At 51.1% G+C, this 16277-nt stretch overlaps 2 protein-coding genes across 4 annotated transcripts; both read left to right on the top strand.

Moving 5' to 3' along the window:
* Nucleotides 1-1157: 1157 nt before the first annotated feature.
* On the top strand, nucleotides 1158-10360 carry SLC25A19 (solute carrier family 25 member 19). Of its 3 annotated transcripts, none has more exons than XM_039562571.1 (7): nucleotides 1158-1240; nucleotides 1525-1670; nucleotides 2176-2331; nucleotides 3014-3184; nucleotides 3971-4154; nucleotides 5318-5448; nucleotides 6645-8886. In XM_039562571.1, exons 2-7 carry the CDS (start codon nucleotides 1545-1547, stop codon nucleotides 6843-6845), a joined length of 969 nt encoding a protein of 322 aa, XP_039418505.1. In that variant the 5' UTR covers nucleotides 1158-1240; nucleotides 1525-1544; the 3' UTR covers nucleotides 6846-8886. The 3 variants fall into 3 exon arrangements, with proteins under 3 accessions (XP_039418505.1, XP_039418506.1, XP_010405797.1); XM_039562572.1 differs by lacking the exon at nucleotides 1158-1240 and adding an exon at nucleotides 1252-1391 and having other exon boundaries at nucleotides 6645-10360; XM_010407495.4 differs by lacking the exon at nucleotides 1158-1240 and having other exon boundaries at nucleotides 1486-1670.
* A 1015-nt stretch (nucleotides 10361-11375) lies between these two features.
* MIF4GD (MIF4G domain containing) lies at nucleotides 11376-16130 on the top strand. The gene is made up of 6 exons (XM_039562574.1): nucleotides 11376-11482; nucleotides 13413-13549; nucleotides 13709-13818; nucleotides 14139-14294; nucleotides 14957-15049; nucleotides 15175-16130. The coding sequence occupies exons 2-6, from the start codon at nucleotides 13468-13470 to the stop codon at nucleotides 15400-15402; spliced, it is 669 nt and encodes a 222-aa protein (XP_039418508.1). The 5' UTR covers nucleotides 11376-11482; nucleotides 13413-13467; the 3' UTR covers nucleotides 15403-16130.
* Nucleotides 16131-16277: the final 147 nt, after the last annotated feature.

Raw genomic sequence — 16277 nt, forward strand, 5'->3', positions numbered from 1 at the left:
GCATCTGTCTGTTATTTTCAGTTAACTGACCGAGGTATGACTGAGCTTGTAGTTCAGACACTTCTGGAGCCTTTTGCTAAAAGGGAGAGGTGGATGTTGGGCTGATGTAAGCACAGCAGCCAGGCTCAGGCTGTTGTGGCTTTGGCTCTGCTCTATCAGGGCCCTGCAGATTGTTTTCACTTCTGTTACCGAAGGAAGAATGGCTCTGTTGTGCTAACAAGGTGTGTGGGCAGCTCTCTGCAGCTTTTCCCCAGCCTTTGTAAGTGGTCAGAAAGTGCCTGTGGGCGTGAATGTTACAGCCAATTTTAACATACAATAGGAAAAGGCCCACATGGGAGTTTTGAGTGGTTTTTTAACAGTTGCTCTTAGTTATTATGCTTAAATACTGATGATGTCATGGTGGAAATGCCTGGATATTCCTATGATTAGTTCTTTCTCTTTTTTTGTGCCAGAAGTCACTGGAAAATTCACGGTGTGGCTTGAAGCGCTCGACTTTTTTTGGAATGCTGTAGCAGAATATGTTGCTCGAAGTGGTGAATTACTGTACCTTGGGTTGCTTAGACTCTTGTTTCCCCTGTGCCATAGGGACAAGAGAAGGTTTGTTGGTCTGTGGTGGTGGTGGGAGCAGTGCTGAGGGCGGTGTGCGCCATGTGCTGACCTTCCCCTCTCACAGCCCTGGCTTGTGGGACCAGAGAAGGGCAACAGAGCTGGGGAAGGGTCTGGATCACAAGTGTGATGAGGAGTGGCTGAGGGAGCTGGGGTTGTTTAACCTGGAGAAGGGAAGATCAAGGTGACCTTGCTCTCTACAACTCCCTGACAAGAGGGTGCAGCCAGGTGGGAGTCGGGCTCTTCTCCCAGGTAACAAGTGACAGGAGGACATAATCTTAAGATGCACCAGGGGAACTTTAGGTTGGAGATCAGGAGGAATTTCTTTATGGAAAGGGTGATTAGACATTGAAACGGGCGGCCCAGGGCGGTGTCACCGTCCCTGGAGGTGTCTAAGGAAAGACTGGATGTGGCACTCAGTGCCATGGTCTGGCTGGCAAGGTGGTGTTGGATCACAGGCTGGACTCCATGGTCTCGGGTCTTTTCCAGCCCCGTAGATCCCGTGGTTCTGTGAACGCCCCATCCTGCGCGTGGTGCGGATTCCGGGCGGGGCCGGCGCGGGCGCCGTTCCCGGGACTACATCTCCCAGCTGCCCCCGCGGCACGCAGGCGCAGTGCGGAGCTGGCGGCAGCGGGTGAGGCGGCGCGGCGCGGGGCGGCCCAGGGCTGGACACCCCCGGTCCCACCGGGCCCGGCTTGGACTCCCCGCCGGTGGCTGCCACGGGCGGGGCCGGCAGCTGCGGGGCAGAGGGAGTGGTGGAGAGGGGCGTCTGTGTGTCCCATGGGGTGAGGAGGGGGTTTGGAGTGAGGAGGGGGCTGTGGGCCTTGGCGTGAGGGGTCTGTGGGATGGGGGCTCTGTGAGGGGGGAGGGGCTGTCGGCTCGGTGTGGGGGAATCACTGCCCCTGTGCCCCTGCCCAGGCTGAGGACAGCCGGCAGGCATGGTGGGTTACGACCCCGAAGCCAAGTGCGTGTCTACGGCGGAAGCGGCTGCAGCAGGATCAGCGTCTGGCTTGGTCACTCGGGTCCTTGTCAGCCCCTTGGATGTCCTCAAGATCCGCTTTCAGGTACCTCACTCGCGGCGTGCCCTGGGGCAAGGATGAATGAGCCTGTCAGGGAGCAGAGCTGATCGTGTCCTGGGTGAACAGGTCACTTGTGCAACCAGAGAGCACTAAATCCGCTCGTCAGCCTTCACCTACGTTGTGTACAGGTTATGCAAGGAATTAGGGCTATCCTGTGTCCACAACTTCTATTTATATAACTTAACTTGTGTGGGAATGGAATCTTGTGTTTCTCATAGTTCGCTCTCTTTCTCTGTTTTTGTGAATGACTTCCACTATCTGACTGAATTTCACCATCATCCCCTCCTGTTTCTTTGTGTTCATGGATGTTTTTATTCTTTTAGAGCCCTTCATAAATAACATCCCAGTCAGATCTTGACTGTGATTCTGTGGGAGGGTAGAATGTCATCCCTTAGCATTGGCTGGCTGACAGGGTTGTGAATTCCTGAACTGGACGCTTGAACCAATGTTGAAGGGTGACATTGAAAATATTTTCTCCCGTTTCCTCCAGCTCCAGATCGAGCAGCTCTCCTCCAGAAACCCCGCGGCCAAGTACCACGGCATCCTGCAAGCTGTGCAGCGCATCTTCCGGGAGGAGGGCTTGACAGCCTTCTGGAAGGGCCATGTTCCCGCTCAGTTCCTTTCTGTTGGCTTTGGAGCCGTTCAGGTGAGGCGACCAGGCATCACCTGGGCAAAGTGTATGTACACAGGACGCTGCTCTGCTCCCTCAGACCGGCTGTGTTCAGGAGTGGGAAGGATGTGTAGCTGTCTAAAACTGGTGTATAATTCCTAAGTTAATATTCCTGAGATTGCTGAACAGACTGGAGCACGGCAAGAGCAAACTGAACTCTGTCTGTATCTGGTATCATAGATAAACCTTCTCTGCTCCTGACACTGCTTAGCTGTTCATGCCCCAAGCCTGGGCAGTATTTTGCTTCTGGTCAGGGCTTGTTAGGAGAAAATCAGTGAAGCTGATGAGGGTGTTTTACACAGCATTGTTATGCTTAATTTGTAAACATTAACAGCAGTTTTAGGAGCAGTGGCTGAAAGGGTAAAGGACTGCATATTTGTGACATGGTGAACACTCTTCTGGATACATAGAACATTAAAATGAGTTTTTCACGATTCTAAATGCAAGAATTATCAGAAGTGTTAGACACTAGAGTATCCCAAGCGTTCCCCGGGCTGCTTAGTGATTTTTACACGTTGCAGGTTGGGGAGGACTTTTGAAGGACAGAGAAGGTGGTAACGAGTGGGGGGGGTGGAGCTCTTGGTGAAATGAAAGAGTGGGAGACCTCTGTGAGTCCTAAGGATCGGCTTCCTGACCAGTGTGCGTTTGTTTCTGCAAGTTCATGGTGTTTGAGAGCCTGACAGAGCTGGTGCACAACGTCACCTCCTTCAACGCCCGCGACTCCTTGGTGCACCTGGTGTGCGGGGGCCTGGCTGCCTGCACAGCCACGGTCGCAGTCCAGCCTGTGGACATGCTGCGCACCCGCTTTGCTGCCCAGGGTGAGCCAAAGGTGAGGCTTAGCATTCGTGTTGGAATTGTCATCCATAGCAGTGGCAATATTTCACGGGTCTGAAGATGCAGGAGGTTTGAAAGTACATGCAGCATGTGGGTTAAAATGAAGGAGCAGGTGCTGTTACGGGCAGTGTTTGCACTGTTGCCCAGTTATCCTCTGTGCTGTTGACACAGCTTTCCTAATTGTGTTTTGCTGCTTCTGATCCTGACAGGTGATCCAGAAAGGAGAAACTGTCCTTAACAGGATAACTCAGTTTTGCTTTCGCTGTTGACCCTTTATAGAACCCACTCCCCAGGGTGTTGAACATTGCATTTTTGAAACTTTCCACATGCAGAGAGTCATGTTTAGATAATGATGGGGATGATACTTGAAACCAGTCACCTTTCACCTGTGCTTCGTGTTCTTATTTACACAAAAATTGGTCTCTGTGCTAAATAGGTCTGTAATAATGAGATCGATTTTTACCAGAGCCATTTCTGTACTTTGCCTGTATATGAACTGTGTTGCAGGAGTTAAGTGCTGTTAAAAGAAAAATAATCATGTCTGTGATGTAGCTGGTCTCAGGACTCAGCTCTGTGCCTTGTTTCTTGTAAGTCACAAGGGCTTAGCACAGAACACTGAGGGTGTGGAAAATCACCTTGCTCATCACTTTGTGCTGAGGACAGTCAGTTGTATTTTGGGCAGTGGGAAATTCCTATACCCATTGCTGGGAAATGACCTGACCTTTGTTTTGCTGGTTTTAAGTTCACTGGAGAGTCACTCAGCCTCTTCCTTGTTGTCCAGATTTACCGCAACCTTCGCCATGCAGTGGTGACCATGTACCAGACAGAAGGGCCTCGGACTTTCTACAGAGGTTTGACCCCCACACTCGTTGCTATCTTCCCATATGCTGGTCTCCAGTTCTTCTTCTACAACATCCTGCAGCAGTTTTCCAGATGTGTGATTCCAGCTGAAGGAAAGAATGGAGGTAGGAACTTGGGACAGTGATGGCTGCAGTCAGGAGAGAAAGAGGATGAATGCTGGTTTGTGTGACTGATGTAAGCTCTGTTAGTCCTTTCACGTTTTTTGGTGCAACATCTGAAAAGTATCTCAATTTCCCACCTCTCATTCTTAGCCCTGCACCGAAATGCCACATTAAGTCCAATGGAGTTCACAAACAGCTTCCATTGTGGAATAACCGTGATGGAAGTGGGTGGATGGGAAAGTGAAGTGTCACAGGCCAGGTGCTCTTTCTTGAGCAGTGTCACGTTACTGATACTGTGGGAAGACAGTGCTGGCATAACCCTTCTCTGTTTCATTAGTGCTGTGGGGACAGGATTCTTGGATTTCCTTAGTAAATCTGCCTGCAAATTCCAGCACAGCTATTAGAGAAGAGGATTTATTTAGTCTTCTTTAAAGCTGCTAGGCTCTTGATTTGATGTTTTTATGTTGGTTTCTAGCTCCATTGCAAGAGAACCTCATCCTGATGCAACCTGTCATCTTAGCAGTTCTAGATACCTGTGCCTCTTTGAGAGAGAGGGATGCAGCAGCAGCGTGGCTTTGTTCCTCAATGGAATCTCTTCAGCAGAGGAACTAGACTTTTCAATATCCTGTCTGCATATTTAATTGTAGGTGGCAGAGGCTGATGGTGGTTTTGTGCTGGGGGCTCGTGTTTATCAGGAAAGAGTCTAATACAGAACTCCTTTCCCACAAGCCTCTGAAATCATCAGGCAGTGTCAGCTTGTGACATTCCAATCCAGAATAAATCAGCCTGAGCAGTCAGGGGTGCAAGATTTCCAGTGATCAGGCTTTTACTGGGGCGGGGCATGAAAACTTTTCCATCCACTGTCAGCAAGTTGTCTGGTGACTGGAGATTGGGGTTTTTTGAGAAGAGCAAAACCATTAGTCACTGTAATGGACCAAGAGGAGCTGGTCCTCTGATTCCAACAGACACTGCAACCCTGAAAAAATAGAGCTTGAGATTCTTTGGCCCAAACTATGCAGAAGAGGTGATGTAACTTCAGAGGACTTTTTTGACCTTACTTCTTGTGAAAAGTGATTTTTAACTTACCTTGTATGATCTTTAATCAGAATTCCCTGCTAATCCTCTCTTTTCCCTCATTGCTATGCTTTTCCTTTTTTGCTTCTCAGGCAATGTTAAAAACCTTGTTTGTGGTAGCTGTGCTGGAGTCGTCAGCAAAACCCTCACGTACCCTTTGGATGTGGTCAAAAAGCGACTGCAAGTGGGTGGCTTTGAGGATGCTCGGGCAGCCTTTGGGCAGGTGAGAAATGTTGGAAGTGGTGGATTTTCCTGAGAATGGAGCTAGTCCAGTGCACTGGAATGCAGTGACAATCCACCAGTGGTACCTGTTGAGTTCATGTTGGGGTTGGGAGCTGCCACTGAGCATTGGTCTCGTTAATAATGTGAATTTATGCATGAACATACTGGGTTTATTTTATGACACTGTCCAACATACCTGTGCTCTGGCTTGTCATCCCTCTCCATCAACTATGTCTTGGAGCTGGGGGTGAGTCAGGCAGGCAAAGGGGGTTTTGATTTACTTTACTTTTCTAGTTGCAGCTTGGTATTTCTGATCCAGAACCAATTACTAGCAGAGGATGACACTGGCTCTGTGCTGGGGTCACTTGGCTGTCAGGCTCCTCTTCTGCAATTAATATTTTGGCGCAAGGAATAGGCACCAAGTGTTCAGCATGTGTCTTTTGTATGAAAATGGCCTGAAATTCAAAGCTAATTAAATACTCTGGTGTTCTTTAGCACCATTGTTACCACCTTGAAATACACTTGAAGACAAATACAGATCTTTCAAGGAACTTTCTCTTTTTTTCCATGAAACATGGAAATTTTCTCTTTTCCTTAAAATTCCTTGGATCTGAGAAGGAAATCAGTCTGTACCGTAAGAAATTCTGGAATAGGATTTGGATGTCTCAGCCCATTGCATTGGATGCTTTTCCTCTTGCAGTGAGATACAGAATTTGTTCTTAGCATTGATGTGTCACAAGATGTTAAAACTGCACAGTGTAACACAACGACATGCAGACAGCTAATTTGGAAACTTCTAAGTGCTGTAACTGTGTTTTCTTTCTGTCAGAAAACTCAAAAATGTCCCTTCTTAGAGAGTGAAGGGGATAGAAAACAGCAGCCGCACAATCTGAAATAATGACTTCACAAACCTGTGCCATAAATTTAAAGTCATGCTGTTGTTGCATGCAGAGGTTTTACAGCCATTCAATGAATGATGTGCATAAACCATTGCTGACCCTAAATGTGTACATTTCCTCTATCCTGCTCTCTCTAAACTGTCTCTAAAACTTTCAGTTAGTTTTAATATTTTCCAGAAAGGCATCTCCAGGCTGCATGTCAAGATAATGTTTCTGTGGTATAGTTTGGAGATCTTTGTGGGTTTTTCCATTTGTCCTGAAGTTTTCTTGTTTAACCTTGTTGTCATTTCTCTCCCAGGTGCGGACGTACGGGGGTCTCCTGGACTGCATGAGGCAGATCATGCAAGAGGAGGGCCCAGGTGGGTTCTTCAAGGGCCTCTCTCCCAGCTTACTGAAGGCTGCCTTCTCCACTGGCCTCATCTTCTTTTGGTATGAGCTGTTCTGCGGCCTCCTGTGCGCCCTGAAGAGCCCTGAGAGCACAAGGAGGAAGGAAGGCTGAAAGGGATGTGTGCGGCTGCCTGCTGTTCTCCTCAGGAGGGGAGACTGATGGCCCTGCTCTGTCACGAGCGTGTTGGAAATGTCGGAGCTCCCCCAGCCTGTGGGGAATCACCTCCTGGGACCAAGCAGAAGGAGAAGGCGACTGCAGTTCTGCTGGAGACACTGAGCTGCTTGGCTGGAAGCTGTTCAACAGAGCACTTTTCTTCTGTCTCCTCTCATATCAGTGCACATTCAGTGGGGAGAGGGGGAACCAACAGACCACTCCCTAGCAAGGCCTGTGCTCTGGAAAGGCACCCATAAAGCTGGTGAATCCCTGAGCTCGCCCTGGATCCCAGAGCAGGGATCCTGGCCCAGCCTAGTGCTGCTTAACCAGCCAAACACCACTTCCTAGCACTGCATCTGCACAGCTTTATTCCCTTGCTCTGTGCCTGCTGTTTGCACCAGATTCTTGTCTCAGTGTTGCACAGGTCACTCTGTCCTGCTGCTGTGAAGTCGGGTAAAGCCACGTTAGTACACAGACCCTCTGTTTTCCTTTCCTTTGCTGCCAGCTGCTGCTGCTTGGTCACCACTTGCTGGCTGTGCATTCTCTGTCATCTTAAACACAGCATCTTCTCTGATCATGCTGTGGACCAGACTTGTTCTTCCTTTAACTCCAGTCAGCTTGATTGTATCCTGAATTCCCATTTCACTTCCTGGGTGTGTGGCCATACATATCTTAGAGGTTTGCAGTGTCTCACTCACACTTTTTACAAGCAAACCTGCATATTAAGAGCCCCACTCTGATGGGATTCAACACACAAACCCAATTCTTACTTCAGGGTTCTTTGCTTCAAAGCAGTGAGTAAACTAATGCTGTATAGAGTTAAGAAGTAATTACTCTAAATAATGAAGGGAAAGTCCTGTGGAAACTAGTAGTATTTTTATTATTATTTATTTAATATAGCACGTTTGAGCACGTTTGTGTCTAGCAAGTATTTCTGTATTTCAGAACCTCAGTCCCATACTGGTGCTAGCAGATGAAAATGTTTTGACAAGATTTGCTGAAGTGAAAGGAATGAACATCAAATGGGAATTGGTTGGCTGAGTGTGGTGTTTCACATGGGTGATTGAATTAGAGATGGAAAAGTGGTTTTTTTCTGGAGTTTCAAAGGTTTTATGAGAGGTTAAAAAACCCAACAAAACAACCTACCAACAACTGTGATTTATGTAACAGTGGAAAAGAGGAAAATTACTTTCTTCCTCCTCTTTTATTCTGTGTTTTTTCAAGCCTAGCAGGGTGTGGTTGGACTGTGTGGAAGGCAGAGTTCTGAACCCTGCCCACAAAAGCACGTTAGTCATCTGCGAGGGGTGGATAAGGCAGAGCACTGCAGTTATTTGGAGGATGGTTTGATGGTTCTTCTCTTAACACAGAGCTTTCCCAGCTCTTTTGCAGTATTCAGGGTGTTAATCCCAAATGGTCTGGCCAAATTCCAGTGTGACCAATTCCATTCCGTTGACGCAACTTCTCCTGGCGATTTTGAGCATATCAGCATTGCTCACTTATCCTGAGCTATTGTGAGAGGCTGTTTTTAGAGAACAGCTGTTTCACTGGTGGCTGAGGTATCTGGAGAAATTCCTTGCAAATCCAGGCCAAATAACTTTGTGTCTGCTGTGGGTTTGAGATCTTGGAGTACAAAGTGGCCGTTTCACTGCAGGTGACTGAGCTGCGTAAAATTAAGTTCATTGAGCAGTGTTGGTGTCAGGCAGGAGGCCAATATGTGAGTCTTAAAGAGGCAGAGAGAGCTGCATGTACTCTAAAAATGGCTGTTTTGTTTAGAGGAGACAATGCAGAAAATGTGGAGTGAGTTTCTCCAAGCACCTCAATCCTGTTGGCATTTTCCTGTGTTATTTAGGCTGAGATTCCTCAAAATCTTCTTAACAATGTTTAGCCTTTGTTTATTGTTCACCTGTTGCTGTTGGAAAGACATCATAAGGAGTAATGAACTCGGCCTCATGACATCCTTCTGAGGGAGAGAAATGTCTCCTTTCAAAACAGACACAAACAGGTTGGGTTTGTTATTGTCTTTTGTTGCTGGTGAGAGGAATGTCGTCATGGTTAGCAGGGACAGGCCACAGCAGAAAATGTTCAGTGCTGACCTAGGCTTCCTTAGGAAATGGGGACTCGTCCGTCCTGTCTAAACATTGCAAGACTTGTTTTCCACTTTATGTCAAAGAGCTGCTGTTAAACTGCACTAAATAGGGGGAAACTGGTTGGGAACTCAGCAGTGGGAAAGAACAGGAAGATCTGTGCTCTGGTAAGATGACGTTCCTCGAGGCTTCTGTGGAGTTTGGGGTGATGGGCATGGGCAGCTTGGCTGCTCCACAGAGAGGGTAGCACTGGAGAGTATGGAGCAGCTTTTCCTCTCTGGGGTAGTTTTTTCCTCCACTCTGCATTAACTGAGCTTGCCTCCACCCAACAGATGGCACAGCCGGAGTTCAAGTTGTGTCTGTCTGGCCCAGGCTGTGGAAGAGACACTCTCTGGTCGGAGGACTTTGGGCTGCGAGTCACAAATATTGCAGGCCCATAAGGGCATCTGGGCTTCCAGTGAGAGGGAGAAAGACATGAAAACCTCAACAATATTAGGAGCTGCATCCAACAGTCACTTCATCACTCACCTCTGATCAGCTGCACCTGTCCCTCACAGATTTCTCATGTGCACTTTGCTGGGGAAAGCACTCTAAGAGGAATGTTGTTTTCTCTGCGGGATTGAGGCTGAATGAAGCACTAGGAGGACAGGTCTTATTTGTCATGCTGCTCTGCCAAAATGCACACTGTTAGGAGCTAAATTTCTTAAAATTAGAGGAGCAGGAGGTGTGAGAGATCTGTGGTCACCTTGTTCTCCCATGTGCTGGCACAGATTTGCTCTTGGAAGCTGCGCCCTCCCGTTTAGTGTGAAGTGACTCAACGCAGCAAGTGCCTCGCTGTGAGACTTGGCCAGTTTTGGCCATTGGGATTTCTTTCCAAGCTAATCCTATCACCAGGGATTTGCCTGCAGTTCACCTCACAAGCTGCTCAGCAGTTGCGTTTGTTTTCTTCTAGTGCCTTTTACCATCAGAACGTCCAAAAGCTCCTTAGCAGGCAGAGCACAGGCGAGGAGTTGTGCCGTGGTTGTTTGCAGCTCCACCACAGCACTGAGCCGGCCTCGGACGCACAAGATCTGCGAGGAACATGCTGCTTCCTGCAGCGCTGGCTGCCTCACCGACTTCCTAGGACAGTCCCACTCTCAGGATGCTCATCCAGAGCTGCACAGCATCATTTTTGACAAGAAATTAATGTTTTACAGTCGGGACTGGAATGGATCGTATTTAATTTGGATTTAAGTTTCTCTTGTGATGTAGAAACTGTAACTGTGGCATTTTGCTGTGTTGCCTGAGTGGATATTTTGCAGCTGCTGTTTTCTGAAGGCGTCCGAGCACAACACGCACAGTGTGTGCCTACCTTTGAGACAAGGTACATTAAATATTTTGTTATGTACATGTCTGGCTGCAGTTGGTTTATTCCTATCCTCTTTGTGCCTGTGCTGGACCCCGCAGGAACAACGTGGCCTTCCTGAAGGAAAGGATAATCAGGGCCCAGAGCGTGGGGCAACAGGAGCCTTTTGGATTTCCCTTCCCACTGCCTGCTTGTGGATGCTCCTCAGCAGTAGGCAGAACGGTACCCTCTGTGTTGGGTATCGCTGTTGAGAACTGCACCAAAAGGGATCGGCCAAGGGGGATTTGTGCAGCCCAGTCCCACTGCTGTGTCCTGGAGGGGCTTTTGGAACTGCGGTGGCCAGTTCTGAGCCTCACACCCTCGGTGGGTGAGTTCAGGCTTTGTATTCAGCCAGGCCATGCAGTGCTAGCAAGAATGTTCCCAAACTGTTCTGTGTTCCCTCAGCCATTCTCTGGTTTCAGCAGCCTGGCTGCTCTGCTGTGAAGGCTTCACCCCCTGCGGGGTCTTCCCTCGTGAAATGGTTGAGATTTGAGAGGAAAAACGTGAAGTATGTTATACCATACTCAGCTCTTGTTGCAGTGCATTGGTATAGTGCATCTCCCCTTTCCTGACTTTTTTCTACTCAGTTTTTAATACCACTCGGCTGCAGCCTGCCCTGGCCCGGAGAGAAGGGCGGAATTCACGCCGTTATCACCCGTAGAGCGCCGGGACAGCCCCGCGGGGGACCAGGACAGAGGGGTGAGTGCTGCCCGCGACCTGCCGGGGGCGGGGGGAGAGTCGGAAAAGCAGCGGCCGTGCCCTGGGGGTGTCTGGGGAGGCACCCGGGAGCAGCCGCCCGTGCCCGGGGGTGCCCAGGGGAACGGGGGGCAGCCGGCCGTGCGCGGGAGGGTGTCTGGAGGGGCAGCCGCCCGTGCCCGGGGCAGCCCGGGAGTTTCCCGAGGAGCAGCCAGCCGTACCCGGGGCTCAGCCCGCCGTGCCCCGGCGCTCGCAGGCGGTGGCGCTGCCGCAGCTGCCGCCACTCCCCCGCCCGTCCCGGCCCGTCCCTCCCCCGGCTCGGGCGAGGAAATGACCTAAGAGGAAACCTGGGCCGTGCCGGGAGGGCGCGGGGCTCGGGAGGTGCCGGCGATGCCCCGGCGGCCGGAGGACACAGCGGGGGCGGCCGGCAGGTCGGTGGGGCTGCGCCCGGCTCCCCCTGCCCGGCCCGGGGCAGCGCGGGGGCTGCTTTCCCCGGGATCCGCCTGTCCCTCCGTCCGGTGGCCCTTGGGCTTGTGCCAGCCGCGGGGTTGGAGCGACGGGAGGCGGCGGCGGCGGTTCCTGGGGGCTCCGGTGGTCCAGCTGCCCCGGGCAAGAGGCGTCTCGGCGCTGGGAAGTTCCACGTGCGGCTCGGCGGGGATGGGATGGGAGTCCCGGGGGCTGGCAGAGCCCCTGGGGCAGATACTATGGGGTGGCAGAGGAGACTCTGCACTGCTCCCTCTCCTTGTAGTGGTCAGGATTTGTCCAGCCCATACGGCCAGGTGTGACCCCGCGGGTCATAGGTGCCCTGGCACTTGAGCTGATGGATCACCGGCACATTGAGGGTGCCTACTCCAACTGTGTCAGTCCCCGGGGCGGCTCGTTTAGCAGGGGCCAGTGGCAGAGGAGCAGTCGGTGCCTACAGGTGCCCCATGTCATCCACTGCTACCAGCCCTTCAGACGAGGAGGTGCTGGCAGCAGAGTCTCTAGTGCTGACGAGACCTGGCTGGCTCGGTGTTCACACGCTGTGGTTTGCTCTAGGCAGGGTTATTTGGCACAGCAGTTCAAAGCAGCCGTGGCCATCCCAGGGAGCCGTGGGGACGGAAGCTTCGGGAGAGGGGCTGGGCAGCGGCGGTACAGACGCTGCCAGACGGGCTCGGGCGCTTCCCGCTGTGCTGCGTGAGGCACTGAGCTCTCGCCAGGTTCCTTCTGCGTGGAGATGCTGCCGGTGGGACACGGGGCTGCTGGTGATCTCGGGCTGCTCCACTAGCAGTGCAGCATGGCATTAGTCCAGATGCAGAGAGACGAGAGGTCGGCTAGCAACGTGTTTGCCAACTAGGCATGGCACGGAGGGCACCCAGCTGCTTGTGAATCCACCTGGGAAAGAAACCCGAGTGCCAGTCCCAGGGTAGGTGAGAGCTTTGAGTGCGAGAGCAGTGTCGGCAGGTGGTCACCCCCATGGCTGCTCTCTGCTGTGAGTAACTGTTGTGCTGTGTGTGAAGGGTCTGCCCACTGTACCTGTCCCATGCCCCTAAAGGCTCTTGGGCTTTGATCTGGGTAGGGACCTGTTTGCAGAGGGGGGTGAGTAATGGCCGAGGAATTTCGACGAGCTGGCAAAACTCATTTGGCTGATTGCCTTCTCGTGTTTGTGCTGTCGGTCTGGCCAGCCCTGCATTTCCATCCAGCAGATCCTGTGTGAGCAAGCCGTTTCTCTCTGTCCCGTGCGTACCCTCTTGCTGTCTTCATTGTGTCACGAAGCAGAAGAAAATCAATTTAGAGACTAGTTAGGAGCACTGTTGGTGCTGCAGAGCAGTGCTTGACTGCAGAGGAATGAGATGGGAGCTGTTGCTGTTGGGGATTTGGCTGCTGAGTTTGCTGTGCTGTGCTGGGAACTGAGGGAGCCTGGCTCTGGTGCAGGAGAGGTGCTCTGGTGAGCATGTGTTAGATGCTTTTGTGCTGGCTTTGATTCTTGCTAGATTTTTGTAAGAAAGCAGCTGAATTGGTGTTTCCAAGGCCCAAGGGAGCAGTGTGTGCTTCCCTGTGATACAGCCACAGGGAAATATTCTGAGGTGAGATAGGTGTATTTTGGGTCTGCTTTGCCTGTAACATATATCAGAAAAATATAAAGACTCTGAAGATGAAGTTCTATCATCAGCTGGTAGGAAACAAGGCTTTATAAGATGTGGGAATGAGGATTTGCCTGGATCTAGGGCTGGAGTTGGTGCCCTAATAAAAGAGGAGTTTCCTTGGGGTGGGGAGCTGTCAGGAAACAGCCTGTGCTCCAGCACTACCTGGGATTTGTGGAATGGCAAATGGGTGAAGCTTTGCCTCTGTCCAACTAAGCTCTGTGTGCTCCCTCCCCAGGGACTGTCACTAGCTCATCCATTGCCCTGACTCTTGCCCTTGGAGGAAACCAGTCATGGGGGAAACAGGCAAAGAAGAGTACAAAATACAGTCCTTCGACTCCGAGACTCAGAAGCTGCTGAAAACAGCCCTCAAAGGTCAGCAGGTTTTTATGAACTCCTCTGCCACGCACAGTTTCTGCACCATTTAACGTGACTGTACCGGGCCCTGCACAGACCTTGGTTGCTTTCCAGGTACCCCAGAGCAATCAGGGGCCAAAGAGGGCTGCGTCCTGACAGTGTTTCTCTTCTCTGCAGACCCCAGTAACGTGGACCTGGAGAAAGTGGCCAACATTATAGTGGACCAGTCCCTCAAAGACTGTGTGTTCAGCAAGGAGGCTGGGCGCATCTGTTACACCATCATCCAGGTGAGAGCTCGTGTCTGGACGGCGAAACACCTGGGCTGTGTTGTGTGGGTTGTCCCTGGGCTGGGCCAGGAAGGGCTTTGCCCCAGCCACGTGCTCTGACCCCTTGGCCATCTCTCCTCTCCCTCTCCCTCTTCTCTCCTCTCTTCCCACTTGCCCCATGCAGTGGCAGCATCCAGAGGAGCAGTGGGCTGGCACAGGCAGCGAGTTGCAGCTTTTCTGCCTCTCCGGGAATCACAGCAGGGTATCTGTGTGGTTCTGCATCCCCCTGCCCCTCTGGCAGCCCTGTTTCATCCCTCCATCCTGCTTTTGTGGGCTCGTAGGCAGAGAGCAAACAAGTTGGCCAGAGCATCTTCCGGAGGAGCCTGCTGAACCGGCTGCAGCAGGAGTACAAGGACAGGGAGGAGCTGCGCACCCGCTCACTCCAGGCCTGGATCTGCTACGTCACCTTCATCTGCAACATCTTCGACTACCTGAGGGTGAGGAGCTGGAGCAGGAGCACCCAGCTGCTGCTGCCTGGAGTGCCAGAAGGGCCTGGGCATCCCAGGATACCAGGGCAGGAGTGTTGGGTGCGTGTTGTACAGAGCCCCAGGGCCATGGGGGCCAGAGCTGGTTCTCCGCACAAGGATGCTGTCAGGGCTCGTGCTACCTACAGGCTTGGAGAAGCAGAGGAAGTCTTCAGGAACAGTCACAAAGTCTCAGCTTCCTCATTTTGTACCTGGTGTTTGAAATCCCGATTTGCCTGCTCCCAGATGTCCCAGATTGCACTGGTTTAGTTGCTGTGGAGTTTGCTGACGGAGTTTGCCTTCAGGCCTTTGTGCAGTGTGTGAACTTTGAATTCCTGCTTGGAGTAGATGTAAAAATGATGCAAGTAGAGCTGCAGGCAGGAAAAATACTGTTGGAACAGGTATATTTCCCACGACTACCTGCTTACATTTAAAAATAGATGTTTTTTACATCATTTGTTCAGCTCCTCTGCTTCCTGGAGACTCAATTGTCTGATCTCTGATGTAAATCCCACTAATACAGCACAGCTAAATCCTGCTCCATTCTCCTTTGGAGTGCAGCAAGGGAATAACTATTTAAAATAGCTGCAGACTCCTTTCTGGCTCCAGGCTGATGATGTTCCTTCTCCTTGCAGGTGAACAACATGCCCATGATGGCTCTGGTGAACCCTGTGTACGACTGCCTGTTCCGGTTGGCACAGCCCGACAGCCTGCAGAAGGAGGAGGAGGTGAGTGCAGGGAAGAGCTGCTGATGTGCCTGTTGTCCTGCCAAGGACCTGTAAAAAGCACAGCCCAGGGGGTGCAGAGGAGCCTCCATTGCTTTGTGTTCAGCCATCTGCTCTTCCTTCTGAAGGTGGACTGCTTGGTCCTGCAGCTCCACCGCATCGGTGAGCAGCTGGAGAAGATGAATTCCCAGCGGATGGATGAGCTCTTCTCCCTCCTCCGAGATGGCTTCCTTCTGCAGGAGGGGCTCAGCTCCCTGTCCCAGCTCCTGCTGCTGGAGATCATCGAGTTCCGGGCTGCTGACTGGAAGATGACGGACGCTGCCCAGAAATATTATTACAGCGAAGTGACGGATTAACTCCCGCGGCAGAGAAGGGGAGTCCCCAGCACCTTCACCAGCAAGCTTCATACCAAGTTGGAATTTTTCACATTAATTTTTTAGCACTTCCTGTAAATAGGATTTATACTGGCTAGAGCCTCTGTACACCTACTGTCAGATGCAGCTGGTGCTGGTCTGACTTTGGAGGTTCAGAGCAGTGGAAAGTGCAGATTTAACCCACCAAGTTCTCCCACTGATTTTGTCTTAATACTGGGCTGCTGCCAGCCAAGGGCTTGGGAGGCTTCTAGCTCACACCAGCATTTTCTATGAGTGTTAAGGAAAGCACAGTTTAGGCTGAGAACATTTTGCTTCACCCCAAAGCCAGCAGAGCTGTGGGAGGCAGCGGAGAAATCTCCCAGCTCAGGTTGTACGTGGTTCTCTGTGACAGGTCACAGAACACATCATGGCCTCACAAACAACTCAACCAAGTGCTATTTTTCTCAGACTCCTTCCAGCATGCTGGCTGCACCTGCATGCACACAGCCTCTCTTACAGCCAGGAATACCTGCCATGGGGCAGCCTGTGACAGGAGAGGTCCCTGAGCACATGCAGGAATGGAATTTGTAAGTTTTATACAATAACTGTCACCTTTTTTTCAGAATTTTGCAAGTTTCAGCTACAGTATGTTTCTTATAAGAATAGGAGAGGAAGAAAGGAAACAGTCTATTGAAGGATTTTTTTCTAATAAAAGTTTTCCATTAATGTGTGCCCTGCTTTCTCCCTGTGCAGCTGCTGAGCTCTGAGCAATACTGAAAGGTTGCTCCTGCCTGAAGCCCTAAAGCTGTGATAACTCAGTTTCTGCTCCAGTGTAGGGCCTCAGGGCTTTACATAACCAGGGTGGCTGGAGCAACAGA

This window comes from Corvus cornix, chromosome 18 (assembly GCF_000738735.6).
Source record: "Corvus cornix cornix isolate S_Up_H32 chromosome 18, ASM73873v5, whole genome shotgun sequence".
Lineage (NCBI taxonomy): Eukaryota > Metazoa > Chordata > Aves > Passeriformes > Corvidae > Corvus > Corvus cornix.